At 42.0% G+C, this 25,562-nt stretch overlaps 1 protein-coding gene across 1 annotated transcript; it reads left to right on the top strand.

The window, feature by feature from the left end:
• Positions 1 to 897: 897 nt before the first annotated feature.
• LEMD1 (LEM domain containing 1) lies at positions 898 to 23,698 on the top strand. The gene is made up of 6 exons (XM_045536048.1): positions 898 to 961; positions 2,361 to 2,480; positions 3,078 to 3,200; positions 5,737 to 5,801; positions 22,111 to 22,187; positions 23,412 to 23,698. Exons 2-6 carry the CDS (start codon positions 2,399 to 2,401, stop codon positions 23,611 to 23,613), a joined length of 549 nt encoding a protein of 182 aa, XP_045392004.1. The 5' UTR covers positions 898 to 961; positions 2,361 to 2,398; the 3' UTR covers positions 23,614 to 23,698.
• Positions 23,699 to 25,562: the final 1,864 nt, after the last annotated feature.

The following is a 25,562-nucleotide window of genomic DNA, read 5'->3' as shown; positions in this document are numbered from 1 at the left end:
TAACAGCCCTTTGGGGTGGGTACCACTGTCATCCCCATTACAGAGGAAGAAGAGGAGACACAGAGAAGTGAGTAAATTACTCAGTCTGACATCACCCAACTGGTAGATGATGGAGCTGGGATTTGACTCAAGGCAGGCTGGCTCCACTGTCCTCGTCACCCCTGTGTCCCTGGTATTTAATCAAGGCATTGTGTTTTCTCACAGTTACATTTTGTCTTGCATAAATGTTTCTAAAATCTGAGCAGTCTTTCTTAAAAGATGCAAGCTAATGGTCTGACAGATCTTTCCTTAAACAAAATAAAGCAACAACCAAGTAGCCTTTTGCAATGTAGATGATAATATCTGTCTCAGCTGTCTTCCAGGGGAGTCCAGAGGATGAAATAAGATGATATGAAAATGCTTTGAAAAGGCCAAAACCATCAAACTCCTGTAATGTATCATTATTAATATTTATCTGCACTCCATCCTGATTCTTATTTTCTTAAATGAGCAATCCTTAATAAATTAATATAGGTTTCTTCCACTTTTCTATTTTCCCTGGAGTATATGGCCACATTACCCATCTACTAGTGTGGGGCTTTTGATGGGTGGTCTAGACACTTGTGGTTGTTTGATTTCTCCTTTCCCTTCCCAGTTTCTTTGCACCATGTGCTTTGGTAGCAGCTCCTTACTTCCTGTGCATAACGATAACTTCCCTGCATCTCTTGACATTTTATCATGGCAGTCTGCCTGTGAAGTCAACCAGTACCTCCTTCTGTTTGAACTTGGGTTAAATTAATCATCCGATTTGCACATCAATCTGTTGCTATGGGGGTTACTGATGTCACACTGTCAGTATTATGATTACCATACTATCTAACAGGCAAAAAGGGACTGGTTGCTAGTGGAAACCCTAGGGTGAAACTCACCCAGCTTTAGTAACCAACTCAATTGCATAGACTTTAGATCACCATGTGAAGGGGTAAGTGGATTAATCATCCGGTTGGATTCCATTTGAATATTTTTCTTCCATATGTGTGTTCCCTCTAGGCAATTGTCTAGTGTCACTTGAAATTGATGAGGCTCTTTGGGAGATTATTTTTGGGAAGCTGGTGAAACAACAGACAGCTGTTCTCAGGAACAAATGTCACTGGATCTGCCTAAACTAGATTCCATCAAAAAAAAGAATCTGAGGTGCTGAGGCACAGTGTCCTTTTTCCTGCTAGCATTAGGTTGTTTCCTACTGACCTAAAAGTGTTAATTCAGTTCCCAAACACATAGAAAAGGCGAGAACTAACATTTACTAAGTACCTACTATGTGCTAGAATGTGACTGTCCTTAAAACATAGTTTTAAAGTCGAGAACTGTCAAACAAGGCTTTTCTGAAAAAAAAAAACCCATTACATGTAACAATTCACCACTTTTTCTAGCTTGTATACAATGTTCTTCCTAATTGGACATTGATTGATCACCAATAAAAGCAAAGTCATTACTTAAAATTGGTTTAGATCATCCTAGGGTGAGTAATTATCTTGCAGTTGTTTTCACTGTAATATTAAAAAGCCTTGAAACATCATAGAAATGAGGTACAATAAACAAACTCCAAAATTAAAAATCTCTATTAAAAGGTTTGATGAATAGGTCTGTTCTTTTCAGGATTTTGTTAAATAGGTATAAGTGCCGATTTGGGGGGATCAAGGAATCAACTGAATAAAACCGATTGAACTTGAGGCTGAGCAGGTTTGGAGACCCATAGCAAGACTTGCATAATCTCTATAAATCAGTTTATGTACCAGAGAATGAATAGCTGACTTTTTTCAAATGCCAATTCAACAATTACAAAGTCTGCTGGCGGTTAATTAAAAACTACCATCTCGTTATGTTCGGAGTTAAATTACACGTGTGAAAACTACTACCGTTTGCAATAACCGAATGCTCTGTACTCTCTGTTCTCCCATCAGAAGGAGGGCAGGGATAAATAACTTTTATTTAACTCACTAAAAAAAAATCTCTCTCAGCTCTTTCATATTTAATTACCTTCTTATCTTCTCGGAGCGTGAGTCTTACTCAGAGTTCCTGAGCAGTCATGGAAATATTTGTTCATTTTATCCAGAAGATTTTTCTCCCATTAGTTGAGTAGAGAAGTTAGAAATAATTGAACCCCAAGGACACCAGGGAAAGTGACACCCATCTATGCATCAAAACATCTTATCCTGTCAGGAATTTATGGCAGAAAACAGAAGAAAGTGTTGACTTTTGCTCTATTGCCTGTGCAGCTGTGAGAACGGGGAGATGGGGTTGTAAACATTTTTGTGGATGGTAATGAGTTAGTACTTATTTGCAAGGCTGCCTTAGTGAATTTAATGTTTTGCTATTTCAAGGATTCCGCTGTCAGAAAAGAGGCCAAACTTCTGTCACCATGGTGGATGTGAAGTGTCTGAATGACTGCGAATTGCAGAGCCACCTTGAGAAGCTTGGATTTTCACCTGGCCCAATACTACGTATGTGGAGTCGACAGCAGATATCAGAGACTAGTCCTTTATTGTTTACAAACTCCCTCTGAAGATTTAAAACAACATACAGTAGAAAGAACATAGGCAATAAAGACCATTAAGATAGAAATAGGAAAATAGAGAGAACAGAAAACGATAAAGAGGGAAGAGGCAATAAATATGCCCAGATCCTACTTACAGATCAGTAAGTACAGTTCCAGAGAAAAGGGATTAGTTTTTTTCAGCAGTGAAAAACCAGCTACTTCTTTATTATATTACCCTGGTTTTTGTGTTGTTTTTAGTATGTGCACTATATTAACAATTGGTATATTTATTGTCTATATTGCTCACACATAGGGCACACAACCTGTCCGTTTTGTTCTCAGACGTATCCCATGCTGCCTCTGTGGTCCATCCATAGAGGCATCACCTGAGTGTTTGTGGAGGGGAAGGGGTAAGTTGAATAGCTGTGATTCTGCTTCATTTTAAAAGCCATAATTAGCCAGTAATGTAAGGGACAAGAATAAAGGTCTGAAATACCTTGGATCCCGTAGGATCACGTACAAAAACAGAACAATTTCATTTGTCCTCCACATTCTTCCCCAGCTTCCACCAGAAAGTTGTATGAAAAAAAGTTAGTGCAATTGCTGGTCTCACCTCCCTGTGCACCACCTGTGACGAATGGACCCAGGGAGCAGGATGGACCTCAGGACTGTGATGACAGCGAAGGTACTGTCATAAGCCGTATTGCTAGATGGCAACTTCGCACTTAACGGCAGCTTGTCCGACGTGATTTATGCAGCTTTAAATGGGGTGCAGGCTTACCTGCGTGATGGCCATGTGCCCTGGTCATGGCCTGGCTATGAAAAGAATCTGTAACTCTGTGTCTGTATTCACACTAGTGACTCAACTGGGTTTAAAGTTGGAGGAAAAACTGCTCAATTTGCATGTTCTTTTATTAACTAGAGCCAAATACGCGCTGATTCCTTAAAACCAGAGCTTCCTAGGGGTAAATTCTAGGCCTCCTTGGTGGTCTCAACCTCTGGTTTGTCTCAATCAATAAATTAGACTATTATCTTCTTCAGATTAAATATCATGCCTATTCAGAACGACGAACCAGATCATACCTCCCTGAACCCCTCTTATGCCAACTGCCCTCTGATTGACATGGGAGCTGACAGCAGCTGGGCGCTTTCGGTGGCAGAGTGGGTGGGGAGCAGTGGTCTCTGGGATCCCTGGGCTGTGCTTGCAGTGGCCCCTGCCCCACCATTCTCCTGCAGTGGTTCTAGCTTCAGGGCTCCTAGAAGGTGGCCTTGGAGGTTCCCATAGTACATTTCAAGGCTTATCCAGTCACCAGATATCTATTAGGAGTCCCCCATGAGGCGCAGTGAAATAACAGAAACTGCCACTTGCTGAAGGCCACCCATGCATGCTGGGCCTAATGTGCATTATTGCATTTAACCCTCACTCCACTTAGCACAGAGAGGCCCAGTGACTGGGCCAGCATCATTTAGCTTGGAAGTGGCCCCAGAAGATAAGCAAACATGAGGACGTGCCACGTAGAGCAGGGCCCATCTGGCTTCGTCACCACTCTACGGCCAACTCCTAGAACACCACCAGGCACACGGCAGGAATTCAGCATATGTTTGTTGAATGAAAGTGACAGAACTGAGATTTGGGCCCAGTCTGGCTCTCAGAGTTGTACTCTTTTCGCCACATACCCTACACTTTTCTCGTAATTTCTATCGTGAGGATGAACACATTACATTTTAGACCATATTCAATCTACAAAAAAAGGACAATTTCATACAGTTCGACAGTCAATACAAATACCTGGGCTTTCTAAAAGAATCCTGTAACCCTGGTATTGGAGGTGGCACAGGTGCGGTGCTGAGAGCTTTCCAAGGGTTTGGCATGGCTGGTCTCGTTTGAAAAGGACAGCAAGGCAGGACAGTTAGCGCACAGGTGTCTCAGGGATGTGGCTAGCCCAGACCCCTCCTGGATGAATAATGTGTTCCAAGTCCTATCTCAGACCTGGGCCCATCTCTGTTTCCCATCCTGGGAAGGAGCTCGAGGGACTAGACTAGCCTCTGGTGAAAAGCAGTGCTAGGCTGAAGATTCCAGAACTGCTCATGACTGCCCAGGACCACAGGTCGAAGCTGCAAAGCCAAGCTGTTGTGGTCTCAGGCCAAGCTGCGCCGGTTCCCAGCATGCAGCCCTAGAAGAAAACTGGTCCCTCAGTTTGTAAGCTTTGCCACTGCTTTAGACTGTGCGAGCTTTAGACTCCTACTATGACCTATATCAGGCCAGAGGTGGAAGCTCTGATTCACTCCTAGCCTTGTAATACAATTCTGTGTTATCGACGGCTGGCGATTGCAACAAGTAGAGAACCGGTTCTCTAGGTCAGGTTTGAAGCAGACATTTGAATTTGCTCATTGGAAGAGTCTCATAGCCCCTGGTGCCATTAGAATGGAGAGGATAAAATGGAACTGATGGGGTTGAGGGAAGGGGTCCTGTGGATTCAGCCTTGGGCATTTCACAGAGACACCTAGTCCTGGGATGGGGTTGTGTGGGGGTGGGGGTGGGGTACAGGGAGTTCGAGGCCTTGGCTGAGCATTGGGTCATCCAAACAATCAGTGGGTTTGATTTTTCTCAATTTCACTCGTTGCTTCAGCACTGGGTGGACATAGCTTTAATTATCTAACCTCCTTTGAAATTTCCCAAACACTGTTGACCTGGAGAGATCATTTAAAATCCTCTCCATTAAAAGCCGTCCTGAACGTGCAGCAGCACATGATTCCTCCGAGTTTATCAAAATGCTGCTCCACAGGCTGATTAGCGACAGCCGGATTTGAAAGCCTTTTAGCACAGGTCTGGCCTTCCCTTCCCTGGGTGCCTTTTTGGATTCAGATGGAGAAAATCCTCCTGCCCAATCTTGACATTCAGGGATGCACGAGGCTTCCAGCTGGTTCAAAGGGACAAAGGCTGAAAACAGCTGCCCAGATGAGCAGACAGCTGCGTATTTCTCCCCGAGCGTACAAATGCAGCAGCCTCCCTGCATTCCCCGGGGAGGGCCCAGGCGTGTTTCACAAAGGCTACTGCAGCTCGGGAGGATGATCTTTTCCCTCAAAAGGGCAACATGAATTTTCCTCCCCTCACAAAACCGCCCTCTGATTGAGAGAATTCACCCCAGCGATTGGTGTTTGTCCCTTTGCTAGTTCACGTGTTCTCATGGCCTATTTTCCTTTTGTTTCCTATGATCCAGAGATTAATATCATGTTGAAAGGAAATATCATACTCTCAACAGAAAAAGGCAAGGAACTCAAAAAGGTATGTACACTTCTAATGCATGAATCCTTTTACCCATGTATTAAAAGTAGGAAATAGCACTTTTCATAGGTCTTGAGAAGCAAGTCACTACGTTCTGTCATGGTGGTAAAATCCTAGTTTAAAGAGGATCGTTTCCATGCAGGTTTCTGTTTTGTGAAGCGATTTCCATGTTCTCGCAGAGGACCCAGGGTAGCAGGGTCCCTCCTGCCCCTCCACGAAAGAGTGGCCACCCTGCTTCCCCAGCTATCACCACCCGCCACTTCCAGCACCTGTAGTCTGCATTGGCATACGACACTGAGCTCGGTTCCAGGCTTACAGTAAACATAGAACAAATGTGCGTTTCTGTCCCCTTCTCCCCTACCACCCAGTGGAAGCACATGGCCAAGTGTGTGAGGGTTACAGGTCTGGGGCGATCTAGCTGCTTTAGAGACCCCGCCCTCCACTTACCCGCTGTGTGACTTCGGGGAAGTCGGTTCAGGGATCTAAACCGCCCGCTGCAGTCTAACAGCAGCGCCTGCCCCACCGGCGGGCGGGAAGGGAAAGGCCGGCCCAGCCCTTACCGTGAAACGCGGCACCTCACCAGTGCTCGGCCATGAACTCTACGACACCAACTCCAGAGGCTGCTTCTCAGGCTTCTGGCCTCTGTCTCCCTTTATTGTGAGACACCTGCCTCCTTAGGTTTCGGCAGCTCCATGCTCTCCTGGTTCTGGGTCCTGCTCCTCCAGCTGTTTCCACTCTGCCCCCGTCTTTCTCTGAGCCCCTCCTGCGCTGTGTCCCCGCTCTCTGCCCTCGGCCGTTTCCACTCCTGCTCTGCATCTTGTCCTTGGCGTCTCAGCCTCTCGCCACCTCGCTCCCTTTTCCTTCTCTTTCCCTTCCTTCCTTCCCTTCATCCTGCATTCACTAGACAACAGTCACTTATCATCATGAACACTTTGTGGATTACACAGATGCATGTGTACTTCTACCCGTCGTTACACCCCTTGACGTCAGTGTCAGGAGATCCAGGAGCAAGCATGTTTTCATTCACCCCAAAACTGCGTTTGTGGCCTCTGTTTATCTTGATGGTTTCACCACCTCCCCACTGTCTAGGCTCAAAGCCTCAGCTTATCTCGGAACACCCACTCGCTGCAGCTCCTCACGTGTAAACAGTTGCCAAGTCCTAGGGATTTTTAAGAATCCACCCTGCTTCTCTCTTCCCACTGCTGCTATCCCAGCCTGCACCCATATTACTTCTTTAAAGATTTGAACAATTGCAGAAATCCTCCTAGCTGGTGTGCACCTCCGCCTCTTCCCAATTCCAGTTCAGATCGATAAGCAGAGATTTAATCATGTCACTCGTTTGTCCAGAGACTTCCAACACTAAATGCAGACTTAGCATACGGCATGAAGAGACTCCAGTATCGCCTGTAACCCAGTCTCCCTCATCATCCAGCCCAGTGATGCTTGCCTTTTTCTGCACCTCTCACACTCTCCTCCTTTGCCCCATCTGTTCCTTATGCCTGGAATTCCTTCTACCGCTCCCATCCCCAATCCATTTTTCTTCCTGCTAAAATCCTGCGATCTATTAAGGAATGTCTCAAAGGCCACTCCTGGGAACCCCTTTAAAATGGTGTTTTAAAGCTGGGTGAGGTGGCTCACACCTGTAATCCTTTGGGAGGCAGAGGTAGGAAGATTGCTTGAGGCCAGGATTTTGAGACCAGACTGGGCAACAAAGTGAGACCTCATTCTCTACAAAAAATTTTAAAAATTAGCTGGGCATACTGGCGCAGCTACTTGGGAGGCTAAGGTGGGAGGATTACTTGGGCCCAGGAGTTTGAGGTTGCAGTGAGCTATGATGACACCACTGCACTCTAGCCTGGGCATAACAGTGAGACCCTGTCTCAAAATAAAATAAAATAAAATAAAATAAAATAAAATAAAATGGCATTTTATCCCTATTCAGTAACTGTCGCAGGGTCTTACATGTAGTAGGAACCCACAACTCACCTCACCAAATCTACCAACAACTCCAGTGACAAATAGTTAGTCTGCAAATATAGTCTAGTATTTAAAGTACTTGCTGAGTTTAAATAAATGAAAAGAAAACTCCTAGTAAACATTGCTGCAATATGTTGTAGCTTCAACTTTCCATTTAAACATAATTCAACTTTGATGAAGTAATGCTGATATCACATCAAAATTTCTAAAAATTTTTTTTAAATCTTCAAAATAGCTCATTAAAGGAATCCTTTCCATTCAGTAAAGCTCGGTTCTGCAGAAAACTCTTTTGTGTAGTTCCTGCAAAGACATTGATAGTAGGAAAAGCAATCTGAGTATTTGAAATGTATTAGATGGGACCAGTGCCCTTCGGTCTTTGCTTTCCACAAACCTGAAATAAAACTATACCGATATTTTGAACTGGTGATAGAATTAAATAAAAAGTTTGCGATGACATAAAATCTTTTGAGCTGAAGGATTTATATAAGCCATTTTGATTCCCAGAAGGGCCTCAAGACATCTGTTCAACTTTAAATCTGAAAGTAAATGTAAATAAGCATTTAAATTTCCATGTAAAATGTGGTAGAAGGTGTGTTTATTGAGACACTTGTTTAACACTATAGACTTTAATTACTTAAGAGCAGTTGTTTGTGCCTGACAGACCTCTGAGTGTCTAGAAAGGTAGTATTTGCATTTCTTTGAAACGCCATATTTTCCTCTCATTTTAGTAGGTTTCTGGTGGAATCCAAGCCACGTTGAGATTTAGAGCATGCCAATTTCAGGATTCTGTTTAACACTGTATGTGTGTGTTTTGTCAAATCGCATATGCAGCCCTTTGGATTTGGTCATTAAAACCACTCAGTAAGCCAGGGCCATTTTTTTTATTGGGGACTCTTTAGTCATCAGGACACCAGTCACAGCTTACGCTGCCAGTGATGGAACAGGAGTTAAGACAGGAGACACTAACCAGAAGGAATTCTGGAACAATAGGAGGTCACTGGGACTGTCCTGGGCAAACGGGGATGCAGGGTCACTGTGGGTTTGGGGGCAGTTCCAAGGGTCGAAGTGTTTGTATGTGCACACCCCATTTCAGAGGGCTGCTGCACCCCATGCCCCGGGGGCACCTGACCCTGGGAAGTGTGTACTCCTGAGCCCTCCTGGGCCATCCGGGCGTTTCCTTACCTTTCCCAGACACAGCTCGCTCTTCCCTGCTAGGATCTCATTTCGCTCTGTCCTCCCAGCCTGGATGCTCTCTTCTCATCTCCCCACCCCTCCTACACGCTCTGCAGGTCTCGGCCTGGGAACCTGCCTTTCCAATCAGCCTTCACCCCGCCCTCTGCCCGGGAGCTTTCGCTCTAGGTTGTCAAACGTTGAAGGTCCACCCATGTCTTTGACTTCTCTACATTTAATTCAATGCCAGGCATGTGGGGGCAGGGGTGGGGGGTTACTCAGACCCTGTTGGCTGAACTGAAAGGGGCTTTGTCCTACATTGATGTTGCTGAACCCTCTTTCTCTGACTTCATATTCTGTGCTATATATTTTGTCTTTTAAACATACCTTAATGTATTCTCTTGAGAGACCAGGTCATAGTGAATTGATGACCGTCTAGGGAGAGGTTGCAACAGAGCCTCCACCCCTGGATCTCAGCCCATGAGTCAACAACTATTAATATTTACTGAATAGCACATACATATAGCACCTTCTTGAGGAAGAAAATAGGTGCAGACAGAGACATAGTTCCTGTCTTGAAGAAACTTAAAAAATGAGCTCTGGAAACAAAAAATATGTGTATGAAAAATATGGACTCTTGAGCCAGACTGCCTGGGTTCAAATCCTTGCTCTGCCACTAACCTGGGCAAGACACTCAACCTCTCTAAGTCTCAGCTTCCTCATCTATAAATAAGGATAATAATAGTCTCCAGCTTATAGAGTGCTGTGAAGATCGAGTTAAGATACATCAAGTGACAGCACATAATAAGAGCTATTTATTAGCTGGGTGTGGTGGTGTGCACTTGCAGTTCTAGCTACTTGGGAGGCTGAGGCAGGAAGATCGCTTGAGCCCAGGAGTTCGAGGCTGCTGTGAGCAATGATCCCACCACTACACTCCAGCCCGGGTGACAGAGTGAGACCCAGTCTTTAAAGGAAAAAAAAAGTCCAAAAATGTAAGAGCTATTTAAGTACAAATAAGAACTATTATTATCATTAACATTATTGTTCTATAAAAAGCATAATATTTAATTATCTGCAGTACAAATCCATGTATTTAGTGAAAAATAATATAATGGAAACTGAATCTTTAGTATTGAAGTCCTAAGTGCTACAATGTGATCTGCCAGAGTGCCTATAGATGTATTTATATAGGTAAATATGCAGATACGATTATTAAAGATTGCTTTCTGTAGGCACCGTGTGTCAAATGATACTGAGCTTTAAAAATAGTCCTGTGTGCCCTCCCAGTATTTAGGATTCCTCCTTCTTAATCTTCTATTTAAATTCTTCTTCTTGCCTCTTTGAACATTTTAAAAATAATTTCTTTTGAAATGGTTTCAAACTTACAGAAAGTTGCAAGAATAGGACAAAGAGCCCCCATATTCCTTTTACCCAGATTCCTCAATCAGTATGTTGCACCACATTTGGGGGTGTGTGTGTGTGTGTGTGTGTGTCCTACCATTGCCTCTTTCTGAACCATTGGGGAGCAAACCATAGCTGTCCTGCAAGTATTCTGCTAACCCACAAAGGACACTTTCTTACACAACCTCCATATAAACCCCAGATAAAATCCACACTGATTCGATGCTACGATCCAGTACTCAGATGCCATTCAAGTTTCGCCAACTGTCCCAGCAATGTCTTCTAGCTTTCTGGTCCACAACCACTCCAGGAACACATGTTCCCTTCAGTTGTCAAGTCTCTTCATTCCCCTTCAGTCTGGAATACAGTGTCCCAGTCTTTCCCTGTCGTTTCCCTGTCCCTTGACAGTTTTCAAGAGTATAGACCTTTCGTCCTGTAGGGTTACTATGATCTGTCTCTACTTACAGAACACTTTTGACACCTATGTGTGGGTTTTTTTCTCACGCCAACCAGTTCTCCAATTGTCCAGACACCAACTGCGTGTCCAGCAAGTCAATTCAATTCTGACACTGTCTACCCAGAGTTAGCACCAGATCCCACAGGTTAAGGGGCTCCGTCCCACAAGACTGCTCCCCACTGAAGATGCCAATCGCAAGTCCTGGGTCTCCTGTGCTTCTGATGGACTAGCTATAAATCAGAAGTTCTCACAACCCCCTCCTGGATTTGATAATTTGCTAGAAGAGCTCATGGAACTCAGGGATGTTCTTTACTTACATTTACATTAAACATTTATATTGATAATAGTTTATTATAAAGATACAATTCAGGAACAGCCAAATGGAAGAGATGCATAGGGCAAGGCATGGGGAAGAGGTGCAGAGCTTCCGTGCCTTCTCTGGGCATGCCACCCTCCCAGTACCTTGGTGTGTTCGCCAGGCCAAAAGCTCTCTGAACCCCATCGTTTAGGGGTTCTATGGAGGCCCCATTACATGGGCATGATTGATTAAATCATCGATCATTGGTGATTGATTCAATCTTCAGCTCCTCTCCCCTCCCTGGAGGTCTAGGGGTGAGGCTCAAAGTTCCCATCCTCTGATCACGGGGTTGGTCTTTCTGGTGACCAGCCCGCATCCTGAAGCTCTCTGGGGGCATACAAAAGACACCCTCATCACTCCGGAGATTCCAAGGATCTTAGAAGCTCTTGTGTCAGAAACCTGGGACTAAGACCACACATTATAACAAAAGATGCTTCTGTCATACCTGTCACTTAGGAAACTGCAAGGGTTCTAGGAGCTCTGTGCCAGGAACCGGGGATGAAGATGAAATATGCATGTCTGATTATACCGCAGCATCACAAGGGCAGGCAACCTCAAACTGAATCTGATTTTTCCTTTTGACCAGTCTTAGAGGCTGTGCGTTCTCGGCAGGAATTTCTCCGAAATGACACTGTGCTGGTCCCATCACATCAGGGGGCAAACAATGTCATCCTATCCCACTGCTGGTGATGTTAACCGTGTTCACCTGGAAAAGTTGGTGTCTGTCAGGGTTTTCCACCATAAAACCATTATTTTTCCCTTTGTAATTGAACTGACACCAACATATTTTTACTCATCAAACCTCACCCGTTAGCTGCAGCATCTATAGACCACTCTGCCTAAATCCACTTCCGCCATGATGGTGATGGCGTGTTGGGATTTTCTGTTTCCATCAGGCCTACGTTTATTAGCTGGTGTTCTACTATAAGGAAGGCCTTTCCTTTCTCCCGTTTATTCATTCCTTTATTCAATAACTCATTCATTCATATTAGCATGAACTCATTGATTTTTTTTGTTGTTGTTCAGTGAGTTGTATCCATTGACATCATTATTTATTTTAATGTTCAAATTGTCCCAGATTTAGCCAGTGGGAGCCCCTTCAGGATGGATACTGTGTCCTTTTGACATGCCCTCAGCATTTTTTGAGCACTTTCCTAGTTCCTGGCACAAAAAGATGTTTCAGACTCACTTTGTACTTTTCCTGCCCCGGGAGCCCTGGTTCCTTTCACTGCAGGATGGCCTTTAGAAACCAAGGTCTATTCAGCGAGCTCCTTGTACTGGGTGTCATCACTTCTGGGCCCTTTCAGTGGACAGAGCTAAGAAATAACTATTTCTCTATGTGCATCTCTGTTTTTATATACATATATATAAAAATCAAGAACCATGGGTTCATATGTTTCTCCAATTGCAAGCTAACATTTCCATTTTCTTTCTAACCATTCACCTTTAACCTTTTTTCTTTTACATCATGTCAATGGCAAGTAATCATTCACTTTTGTGAAATCACCTCTCTGACAGTGGTTTGGTTATCCCCTGGTTGTGGATTCCACAAACTTCAATATATTTACATTTTTGCTCAAGTTTCTAGTTTCTCAATGTAACCAATCACTCAGTCCTGATAGCCATCTCTTCCTGTACCTCACTCTGTCGCTGCTTCCTTGACCACTGAACATCCCAACAGCTCTTTGCAGCCCTCCCCTCACTGTCCCTCTTCCCTGGCCCCAGGACACTGAAGCCACCAGCCCCATCCCTCAAGCCTTCAGCCACCAGGCCCACAGAACCCTGCACAGCCTCACCGGTCTACTTCGGCCTCCAGGCGTGCTGCCACTTCTGTGTCCTTGTCCCCTCCTTAGTGTGCAGGGCACACTGACATGGCAGGGGAGGAAAAGGAAGGCAGGGAAAGCTTCATGTCTCTTTTTGCTTCTAATTCTTAAGTTTGTTTCAATGTCTCTGTGCCAAACTTTAATAGGATTTTTACTCTCTGTGTCTCAGTTTCTGCTGTTGCTTCCAAGATACCTGTAGGCCCCCAGTTAGCATGTGCGGAGCCTGCCCCAAATGCTGCCATCGGAAGCCCCCACGTATCAAGGGAATGTATGTTAAAGGATACAATTAAGTGGTGGTTCAAGTGGCATATAAAGGTTTCTGAAGACCTGATGTTAAACATCTCTATAATAGTTTCTTAATTAATTGAAAAACATTCTTATTCCCAATAGTAGTTATATATTCCAGCTGGGTTAAAGTGAAGAGTAAATTACATATTCTATAACGACTTAATAAGCCCTTTCTTCTTACCTCTGACGTGTGCTCAGGGGGGCTAAATGCCATCTTCACCAGGAATGTAATTTAACATTCTTCCTGTAAAAATATTGACCTCCTGATACATACGCTTTAGATATGCTTAATCATCAATGTGCCTTGATCTCCCTGATTACATGTTGATGTCTTTCTGTGTAATAGAACCCAGTTTTCGAAATTCAAGTGCAACGGGAAGAAAAAATGAAACCAAACTCCGATTATGATTCCAAGATAAAAATAAAGGTAAACTTACTCATTTTCATAAGACTGAATTATGAGCAGTGGTGTTCTCCTTCTGTAGGAAAAGTAGGAATTTGTTTTGAAAAGTCAGTTTTCCTTTCTTTGTCATCTAAGAATATGCCCATTCCTTAGCTATTAAAATTTGCTTTATGAGTATAGATATACATCTCCGTGACACCCTCCATATGAGCACCCCTCAGTTATTTTAATCTCTTGGGGCTTGACAGGGCTTCACTGAGTGCCAGGCACTATTCGTTGCATTTCATAAATCCAGGAATGACTTATTATACATAATTATTGATCATGGAATTTCCTATCTGAAAGGCTTCTCAAAGGAGGCTATGTTTCATCTTACAGATGAGGAAATGGGCAAGGAGAGAATGTGACTTGCCCAAGACCACATAGAGGGTTAGAGGAAAACTGGAAATAGGATTCCAGTCTCCTAATTTCCATTCTGTTGCCCTCTCCGTTCTGTCAAGTGGCTGAGAGCGAGGAAAACCAACCAGGCACCTGAGTGATTAAATAGCTCCCCCCAGTGTCCTTTCCATGATATTGCAGAAGGACTCAGGCCATCTCTTTACCCAAGGAAGAAGCAAAGGCTGTCTTTCTGATGATTGTTTTGTAGAAGACTGTACGAGGCACTTTCTGGTGACACTTCCAAACATACATTAAAGCCATGGTACAGAAATCAGTCCAGTTAGAAATTAGCAGACATTTGCAGATAGGTAGTTGCAATTCGCCCAACATGGAGGAAAAAAATTTGAGTCTGAAAATCTTTTTGACATTTTATTATAAAATATCTTATGCATCTGAAAAGGAATAAAGAATTATATAATGAGCAGTTCGGTTCCCACCCCAGAGATTAAAACATAAATCATTGCTAAATCAGTTGAAGACACCAGTGTCTCCCTCCTGGATCATCCTCCCCTTCCTTCCTTGCTCCCATGGTCACCACTATTCTGAATTTTTTACTTGTTCTTTCCCTTTTCTTTATAGTAGCCACAAACTTTAGTGTTTCATGACTTTGGACTTTATTTAAATGACATTATAGTGTAAGTTTTCTTCTGCAACTTCCGTTTATCAGTCAGCATTATGTTGGGAGCCTCACCCAATATTGGTAGCTCTAGTTCATTCATTGTCACTGCTATATAGAATTATTGTGGAAGCATATTATTCACTCCCTATTTATTGGGCGTTTGGATTGTTTTCAAGTTTTTCTAATGCAAACATTGCTATTACATGCTTTATGGTATATGATCCTGTGTGTACATGTGCAAGAATTTTTTTCTGATTGCATGAATGTACCTAGGAGGAGGACTGCTGAAGTGAAGGGCATACACATCTTCAACTTAAGAGATCATACTAAATTGCTCTACAAAGTGGTTGCACCATTTTATACCTCTACCAGCAATATACTGAGCTCCATTTTCTAAATCTTTAAATTTTAGTATTGCCAGATTTATTTTTGCCAGTGTGGTGGGTGTAAGATGGTATTTCATGATTATAATCTGTATTTCTCTTGTTAGTAATAAGGTTGGACATATTTTCATACATTTATTGGTCATTTGTATTTTCTTATCTGTGAAATGCCTGTTCATGTCTTTTGCCCATTTTTATTAGGTCATTTATTTTTTTCTTATTAATTTATAGGAACTCTTTACATATTGTGGATACTAATCTTTTGTTAGCTATATATGTAGCATATATATATATCTTCTAGTAGTTTAGGCTTGTCTTTTTACTCTCTTCTTGGTGCCTTTTTTAAAAAAATGTGGTTATTTTTTGTAGTTTTCTTTTGAAATAAATTCAAACTTACAGGAAGTTTCCAGCAAAGAATTCCTATATGGCCTTCACCCAAATTCACCAGTGATTAACATTTTTCCGCATTTGTTTTATAATTTTATTTGTCTTTTTTCTTGAACTATTTGCAATCAAACTCCAAACATCATGATTTTTTATCCCCTCCCCAAAATTTCAGTATATATTTCCTTGGAATAAAGACATAAGGATATTCATTTATATAATCCCAGTACAATGACAAGAATCAGGATTTTTAAAAATTCAGATGAAATTCACGCAACGTAAAATTAACTATTTTAAAGGGCATAATTCAGTGGCATTCAGTACATTCAAAATGCTTTGAAACCACCACCTCTATCTTAGTTTGTTCATTTATTTATTTATTTATTTTGAGACAGAGTCTCATTCTGTCACCCTGGCTAGAGTGCAGTGGTGTCATCATCATAGCTCACTGCAATGTCAAACTCCTGGACTCAAGTGATATCTTGCCTCAGCCTCCCAGAGTGCTAGGATTACAGGTGTGAGCCACCGCACCCAGCCTCTATCTTAGTTCTAAAATATTTTTATCATCCTAAAATAAAGCCCAGTACTCATTAAGCAGTTACTCCCCAATCTCCCTGCAACACCACCCCTGCAGCAACTACCAATCTGCTTTCTGTTTCAAAGGATTAACCTGACTGGGCACAGTGGCTCACACCTGTAATCCTAGCACTCTGGGAGGCCAAGGTGGGCAGATCGTTTGAGCCCAGGAGTCCGAGACCAGCCTGAGCAAGAGCCAGACCTCCATCTCTGCTAAAAAAAAAAAAAGAAAGAAAGAATGGAAGGAAGGAAGGAAGGAAGGAAGGAAGGAAGGAAGGAAGGAAGGAAGGAAGGAAGGAAGGAAGGAAGGAAGGAAGAAAGAAAGGAAGAAGAAATTAGCTGGACAACTAAATATATATATAGAAAAAATTAGCTGGGTATGGTGGTGCATGCCTGTAGTCCCAGCTACTCAGGAGGCTGAGGCAGAAGGATTGCTTGAGCCCAGGAGTTTGAGGTTGCTGTGAGCTAGGCTAACGCCACAGCACTCTAGCTCGGGCAACAGAGTGAGACTCTGTCTCAAAAAAAAAAAAAAAAGGATTAACCTCTTCTGGATATTTTATATAAATGGAAACATTCAATATGTGACATTTTGTGTTTATTTTCTTTTGCTTATTACTAATGTATTTGTATCAGTACTTCATTTGTGGTTTTTGTTTTGTTTTGTTTTTGTTTGCTTTTCTTTTTTTCAGAGACAGGTTCTCTCTCTGTTGCCCAGGCTGGAGTGCAGTGGCATCATCCTAGCTCACTGCAAACTCCTGGGCTCAAGTGATCCTCCTGCCTCAGCCTCCCTAGTAGCTGGGACCGTAGGCATGCGTCACCACACCCGGCTAGTACTTCATTGTTTAATGGCTGAGTAATTGTATATATACACTATTGTATATATACACCACAGTTTGTTTGTGCATCCATTCGTTGATGGACATTTGAGTTGTTTCCATCTTTTGCCTATTGTCAATAGTGCTGTTTTGAACATTTGTATTCACGTATTTGAGGGACCTGATTTCAATTCTTTTGGATACGTGCCTAGGAGTGGAATTGCTGGGTCATATGGTAATTTATGTTAAACTTTTTGAGGAGTTGTCAAATTGTTTTCCACAGTCTCTGCACCCTTTCATATTCCCACCAGCATCGTATGAAGCTTCTAATTTCTCCATATCCTCACCAACACTTGTTATTTTCCTGTAATAAAAAAAGCCATCACAGCGAGTGTAAAGTGGAATCTCATTGTGGTTTTTTTTTTTAAGTTCAATAAGATTTTATTTAAAACTTTGCAAAGCTGAAGGAAGGATATGATCTTTTGTTAAAAGAAAGTAATTTTCGCAGTATATATTTAGCCATTTTAGCTTGTCATATATCAAGTTTCCACATATACATGGATATTTTTAAATGGGTATTTTAATGTCTTTACGTTTATTGAAATTTTCGTTAATGTCTTTCAGTGAGATTTTATAATTTTCTCAGGAAAGATCATGCTAATCTTTTGTTAGTTTTATATCTAGGTAAGCTTTTAATTTCTGTTGCTATTGGGATTAGTATCTTTTTCTAAAGCATATTTTGAATTGTTACTGCTGTATAGAAATGAAGTTGACGTTTGTATGTTGATGCCATAACAATAACCTCTTTGCAATTTTAATAATTTTTCTGTAGATTCTTTTGTAGCCCGGTTTGTACATCTTTAATTTCTTTTTGTTTTATTGTGCTGGGTAAGATATATTTATTACAGTATTGGATAAGAGTGATAACACTGGGCATTATCCTTGGTCCTGACTTTAAAGGAAAACTTTTAATATTTTGACTTTGCGTATGACTTTTGGTGCAGGTTTTGGAAGACACCTTTTACCAAGTGAAGGAAGTTTTTATTCTCTTCCTGGTTTACTAGAAGATTTTATTTTTTAATTGGGGATAGAGATGATCATAAGGTTTTTAATCTTTTGTGAATGTGGTACAGATAATTTTAAAAGCTTTTTAATTAATTCAAAATCATTCATTAGGTTAAAAGAACACAATGTTTTAAATGAAAGCTTTATTAAGTCAAGATAGAGGTAAAACAATTAAGTAAAAGTCTGCTATGATTATAAGATCTTTTATTAACTTAATCGTTTTTAGTCAATAAAGAGACTCTGGGTTAACTTAATTTTAAAGAGCTCTAAATCAAAAGGTTTTTTCTCTGCCTACAACGAGATCACAACTGCCAGTTTGCTATGTCCTTTGTAAAAATGATTCTAAATATAGGCCTTTTAAAAAAAATGTATTAATCAATCAGAGTGATTAGAAAATGTACTATATTTCCGTTTGGAGAGAATGCCATCCCCAAGCCCCAGGGTCATCACTGGACGTCATTGAACCGTCCCTACCCCAAGTCCAATGGTAAGAAGTTAATAAGAGAAAGGAGGGGAAGGGAACTCAGCACTCAGTAACCCCTCCTTGACGGCTCATAATTGTAGATGTCAGCTCGTATTTTTGCTAGCTTTGGCCCTACACTGTAAAATATATGTCTTGTGGAAATGCAAACAAACTTATACATCTTTATGAACAGTTAGTAATTGCTTTAGTCCAGGTTGATAATTTTTCAAAGCCAGATATAAGTTTTGATGTGTAATGATTTAAAGAGAAAACAAAATGGTTATTGTTCTTTCTGGCTCTGGACATTGGCCCAGTGTTTTGTAGCTAGCCACGCTATAATACAGTATGACATACTATCTCAGACACAATCCACTTTCAGATTTAATATGATATACAAAAGTAGGCTACAATTAGCACTAAATAGTCCACCTAGAAAATCTTATGGAAAGGTCAGTTCATCTGAAATATTTAAGAATAGAACTATTGGCTCCAAATGTTACTTCCACAGGAAATTCATGGTTTGATAATTAATGAAAACAGATTTTAGAAATATGTTTTGACATATTTTCAATGATGAGTTCCCAATAGAAATAGTTTTTAAAAAGGCATTGGAGCCAAAATATCTGGGTTTAAATTATAGCCATTCTTTTTATTGTGTTGCCCAGAGCAAATAATTTAGCTCCATAAGTCTCTATTCCCTCATCTATAAAATGGTGACTGTAATGATTACCTCCTAGAGTTTTTACAAAGATAAAGTGAATCGAGGTATGTTGAATGCTCAAGATACTAGACATTCAGAACATGGTACTTCTAATTTCTTTCCAGTAAAGCAGCGCTATTGTACTGCAGTACAGTGTGGTGATTACGAGCAGGGACTGGGAGGCTTCATTGCCTGGGTTGGCTCCTGGCTCCACCATCTCCCCAGCCGTGTGACCATGGGCAAGCTGCTTACACACTCTATGCCTCAGTTTTCTCAGCTGTAAAATGGGCATAATAAAAGCACCTCCTTCCTAGGGTGGTTTTGAGAGTGAAATGAGTTTATTTATGCAAAATGCTTATAATGGTGCCTGGCACACAAGAAATGCTACATAAGCGTTAGCTAGTATCATAGTGAGACACTCATGGTTTGTTGTATTGGCATATTTCTGACTTACTACATTTGTATTAATAACTACAGCTGTGGCCAGTAATATGCTTCAGCTCTTGGAAGTGTGGATTGTTGGAATTTTCTGCCTTTAATGCCAAAGGTATAGTGAAGAGAGTGAAGAAGCAGAGGAGGCCATGCATTCTCCAGCTCGGGCTCTGAATGCTTTGCAAAAATAGCCATCTTTGTGAATTCTAGCTCTGGGCATTGGGAAAAAGGAGCAACAGTATTATTAGACATGTCTCCTGGGTGCCATTTGCCCTCACTGAGCCATTGCTTTAATGAAGACCAATATTTTTTAGTTCCGTTGTAAATGTTATTTATAGCAAAATTTATATTATAACAGCATTAAGGGAATTTTTTAAAAAATGAAATATAAATCAACTACAAACACACCACTTGAGGCAAAAACTCATTTTATTTTTTTCAATTTACCTCTAGTTTTTGTTTATGTGCATTATCTAGTGTATGTTTACACAGCAGACATCACTGTGTACATGCAGTTTTATACTCTGCTTCCTGTTTAATGTTAATCGATAACCCTCTTCCCTGTCATATAGTCTCTGTAACTATTATTATTGACGGCTACACAGTCTAGTGAATAGGACATAATTACTCCATTTTTAGAAATCAAAATGTCCACCTTCTACGTATTGTAGGAGAACTCTACACATGAATAATAACAAAGAAAACAACTTCTAAAAGAAAATGAATAAAAGACTTAAACCTCCTTATGCCAGGAGGGAGGTATTTGATTGTCTAAGAGTTGTGAAATCCTATAATTTGATTTTGCAACAGACTTCTACCCCAAATGCTTATTAAATATATCTATTTTTAAATTTAAGAGAATTAAAATGAAGTTGCACATGATAGGTATGTGGAGGTTCATTATACTATTGTCTACTTTTGTATATGTTTAAAATTTTCCATAAGCATAAATGTTAAAAAAAAAAAGAATTTGCTTATAAATGATTTTTCCAATATGCTTGGAAATAGTTTGAAATATCTGTTTGTGAGCAGGCCACCACTAGCCCATGTGGCAGCTTTGTGGGAATGTTTTTAAGTACCTCTGCCTCAAGAGCCTTTACTTTTCTGTTCCAGGAATTGTTGTAATGGTATGTAAATCCATGGTGGCTATGCCAGGAAGGGTGCTACCTTGGGCATGGGGTTCTCGTGCCATGCACAACTCTCACCACATGCAGAAGCACTGCTTGGATATCACTAAACCACTACTGAGAACATCGGTGGGAGGTCAAGGCAGGAAGATCACTTGAGACCAGTTCTAGATCAGCCTGAGCAACATAGCAAGACCCCATCTCTACCAAAAAAAAAAAAAGTTAGCCAGATGTGGTGTTGGACACCTGTAGTCCCAGCTACTCTGGAGGCTGAGGCAGGAGGATCACTTGAGCCCAAGAGTTATAGGCTGCAGTGAGCTATGATGACACCACTGCATTCTATCCGGGGTGACAGAGTGAGACTCTGTCTCAAAGAGAAAGAAAAGAAAAACCAGACACATAAGGAAAAACAGCAACATGAAATTAATAATAATTATCATAATCATCATTACTAATATTTATTGAATGCTTACCATGTGTCGGGAGATGTTTTAGTCATCTTGTATGTATTAAGTCTCTTAATCTTTACAACTCTCTCTCACAGGGAAGAAACAAAGAGCTACACCTTTTCACTTTATTGAGAAAATAACATGAAAGAAATTTCTTGAAAGATAAAAAAAGAAAACACAATTGTCCCTACTTCTGTTCCTCTTACAAAGCACCATTTCATTTTCCTAAATTATTTTCTAGTCCTTGTACATAGTCAACTTGTTTTTTGGTTGTTGGTTTTTTTTTTGTTTTTTTTTGTTTTTTTCAGAGACAGGATCTCACTCTGTCACCCAGGCTGGAGTGCAGTGGCACAATCATAGCTCACTGCAGCCTCAAACACCTGGGCTCAAGTGATCCTCCTGCCTCAGCCTTCCAAGTAGCTGGTGTGTGCCACCATGCTGGGCTAAGTTTTTAAATTTTTTGTAGAGATGGGGTTTTGCTATGTTGCCCAGAATGGTCTTGAACTCCTGGCCTCAAGTGATCCTCCCACCTCAGCCTCCAGAAGGGCTGGGATTACAGACATGAGCCACCGCACCTGCCCTCAACTTGTTTTTTAAATAACTTTATTCTTTGTATAAAAACAATGCATGCTCATATAAAAAACAGCTCCCAGCAATAAAAAGTGCAAATAAGAGAGCAAAATAGAGCATTGATATTTAAGAACAGAATGCTGTTTTCGTCATGTGACCCTAGTTGCTTATGTGTCTATTGTTCTTGTATGAGTCACTGAAGTAAAATATTACTCCGTGGAACTTGGATATTTTTGCTAATTATTGAATAAAGCCAAACTTGACATTTATATTATAAACTACTAAACTACCTGATGTACCAAAAACTTTTGTCAGTCCTCAGATTATGTGACTTTTTCTAGGAAAAGAAATAGGTTCTTTGTATAAGACTTGGAAACAAATTCCTCTTGACATTTTCTTTCTGCTTCCCAGAGAGTCGAGTCTTCCACCACTAAACCAAAACCTGTAGATATGTACTGCCTGGAGTATAAGCCTTCCGGGGCAATAAGGTGATGCTTTTTTTTTTTTTTTTACCATTTTATAGGAATTTTATATTATTGTATTCTGTAACTCTGAAAAAAAAATTACTATTCAGATTTCTATGAAGGGTTGAGCCCGAAAAGAATCTGTTGAGACAGGAGAAAGATTCATTATATTGAATAATTTCAAAGCAAAGGGCCTTATATAGTCTCTAGTTCATTGCTAATATTTAGAGATGAAGAAATAGGCCAGGGAGAATCAGGGGGGTGGTGCCAAAAGTCACAATGAACTGAGACCAGAGTCCAAGTTTCCTGATGTGTCATCATGTGGGAACATTTGGTCCTATTTGTGTCTTGGAAGATGGGCAAGAGGCAAAAAAGGAAAAAAAAAGCATACAAATGTACAGTTAAGTAGAAGAAATAAGACCTAGTGTCCAATAGGTCAGTAGGGCAACTAGAGTTAACAATAATCCACTGTACATTTCAAAATAGCTAGAAGAGAATAATTCGAATGTTCCTAGCATAAAGAAAAGATAAATATTTAAGGTGCTATTTACCCTGATTTGATCTTTACACATTATACAAAAGTATCAAAATATCACACTTACCCTGAAAATATGTACATCTATTATGTATCATTTTTTTAAAAAGGAAAAATAAGAGCAGCTATTTGATATAAAGGCTCAAGACAGGCCACTTTGTTAATCAGAAAGTAAAGCTTTCTGGAAAGTTTCCTAACTTCTGGATATACTTTAGCAGGTTTTGCAGGATTAGACTAGTGGAAACTGTAAGGCTCCCACTGAAAAAACGTCAGAAAGTACCCTCTTGCCCTTTCAAATGCAAAATAAGCGGATTACAAGAGCACATACCATCTCCACCCTGAGAGGCAGTGTTTATACCCGTGGGGAGAGAGAGGAGAGGACTGGGTAGTGACGCTTCCCATTCTCTTGTGCAATTTCCCAGGGGACCTGGGGATCCACAAGGTCCCGAGTCAGGCTTCATGCCAGCATCAAGATATGTCACCCCAATGGGTGATAATGATGAATAAATGCTTGGTGGGATTTTAGAGATCTCACACTGCCCTGGTACCCTGTTGATCTCACTGTTGAAATTAACCTAGGTTTTAAGTGAGTGGAGGGGCTGCCTCTAAAGCCCCACCATGGCTGTTCCCTTGGGCCTCAAGACCCACTCACTTTAAGGGGGTGCTCAGGTTGTACCTGTGCACCATCCTAAGCACCGCTAATGTGTTCACAGGTGTGCTGCAAGAGCACCAAGCATCAGAATCCAAGATGGGGCTGTCAACGAAAAGAAAGACTACTACTGCACGATGAACCAGAGCTTTGGGAGCAGCAGAGAAGAAGGGTTCCCAGTGGGCTTGAAGCTTGCTGTGCTCGGCATCTTCATCATTGTGGTGTTTATCTACATAACTGTTGAAAAGAAGCCACTGTTTGGTTAGGTACTTTCGGAGCAAAGCAGTGAGTGTGTGCTTGAGTACTGCTCTGAGCGAGCCCTCCTGCTTCAGGAAAGAACCGCAGAACTGCTGTGAAGGGGCAGACCTAGGGGACAGCAGGGCAGCCTTCCCCTGCTCCGTGCTGCGCGCATACCTGTGCCTGGGCTCATCAGGGAAGAGCGAGCGGGAACCAGGCACCTGTGTTAAGAGTTTAACAGTGAGGAACGCCCTCGAGCCAGGTCAGCTATCATTAAAGATACGGCCACCATTCCAGCAGATTTCTTTCTTTCTTTCTTTCCTTCCTTCCTTCCTTCCTTCCCCTCCCTCCCTCCTTCCTTCCTTCCTTTTCTTTCTTTCTTTTCTTTCTTTCTTTCTTTTTTTGTTTGAGTCAGAGTCTCGCTCTGCCCAGGCTAGAGTGCTGTGGCATCAGCCTAGCTCACAGCAACCTCAGACTCCTGGGCTTAAGCAATCCTCCTGCCTCAGCCTCCCGAGTAGCTGGGACTACAGGCATGCGCCACCATGCCCAGCTAATTTTTTTCTATATATTTTTAGTTCGCCAGCTAATTTCTTTCTATTTTTAGTAGAGACAGGGGTCTTACTCTTGCTCAGGCTGGTCTCAAACTCCTGACCTTGAGCAATCCTCCCACCTTGGCCTCCCAGAGTGCTAGGATTACAGGCGTGAGCCACCACGCCTGGCCCCCCATTAGTTCTTATACATCAAAATCCTGAAATCAGTTTAGAGATTGCACAAACGACTAGCTTCATGTCACTGAAGGTCCCTGAGTCCCTGACCACACCATCTCAGGCCCCACCCCACCCACTGAGCCAGAATCTGCATTTTAACAGGGTCCCAGGTCGTTATTACATGTGTTAAAGTTCGAGAAGCACTGCCACGGTCCCCCCTGTCATATGCTGTGCTATTGTGATATAATAACAAATACATACTTGGTCTCTGCCCCTGGTTCCTGGCACACAGCTGCTAAAACCTTAGGAATCTCCCACGTAATGAGAGTGTCTTTTGTATGCTAATACTCGAGATGACTGGTGGTCCCTAGATAGCTTCAGATGGGGTCTGGTCACCAGAAAGATCACAGCAGAACTAGAGGGCTGGAACTTTCAACCCACTCCCCAGCCTCCAGGGAGGGGAGAGAGGTGAAGATTGAGTGGCTCATCAATGGCGATGATTTGATTAGTCATGCCTGTGCAATGAAGCCTCCATCAAAACCCACAGGACAGGTGCAGGAGCTTCCAGAGAGCTGAGCACGTGGAGGGCCGGGAGGGTGGCATCCCAGAGAGGGCGTGGAAGCCTGTGCTCCTTCCCGCAGGCCTTGCCCGGGTATCTCTTCATCGGGCTGCTCATCTGGATATTTTACTAAATCCTTTATGTAGGTCACGTGTTTCCCTTCGTTCTGTGAGCTGCCCTGGCAAATTCATCTAACCCAAGGAGGTGGCCCTGGGAATCCTGATTTATAGCCGGCCGGTCAGAAGCACAGGTCGCAATGTGGGGCTTGTGAATGGCCTTGGAAGTGGGGGGCAGTCTCCTGGGCCTGAGCCCTCATCCTGTGGTCCAGGTAGACAGTGTCAGAAGTGAACTGAAACCGTAGGACACCCTGTTGGTGTCTACTGGAGAATGTGGTGTCAGAATTGCTGGGTGTGTGCGGGGGTGGGAAACCCACATGACAGGATGACCTGGTTAACAAACCGAGAAAAATAACTATCTAAGGGAAAGTGAGAGGAATAAACTCACCGCAGGTAATTTCCCCTTTGAAGAGAAAACTCACAGCACATTCGCCCCCTTTGTTTTGTTTGATTAAACTCCTGGGTCTTTAAGCCTCTTGATCTCCGAGAGTTCATTTTCACAGCCTTGCAGGGCCCTAAGGGCGAGCTCTGAGCTCCCGCTCTGCCCTCACCAGACCAGATTCCAAGGACCTTTGAGAAACCAGCCTCCCAGAGAA

Source organism: Lemur catta, chromosome 23 (assembly GCF_020740605.2).
Source record: "Lemur catta isolate mLemCat1 chromosome 23, mLemCat1.pri, whole genome shotgun sequence".
Taxonomy (NCBI): domain Eukaryota; kingdom Metazoa; phylum Chordata; class Mammalia; order Primates; family Lemuridae; genus Lemur; species Lemur catta.
This window is presented reverse-complemented; position numbering and strand designations above follow the sequence as displayed.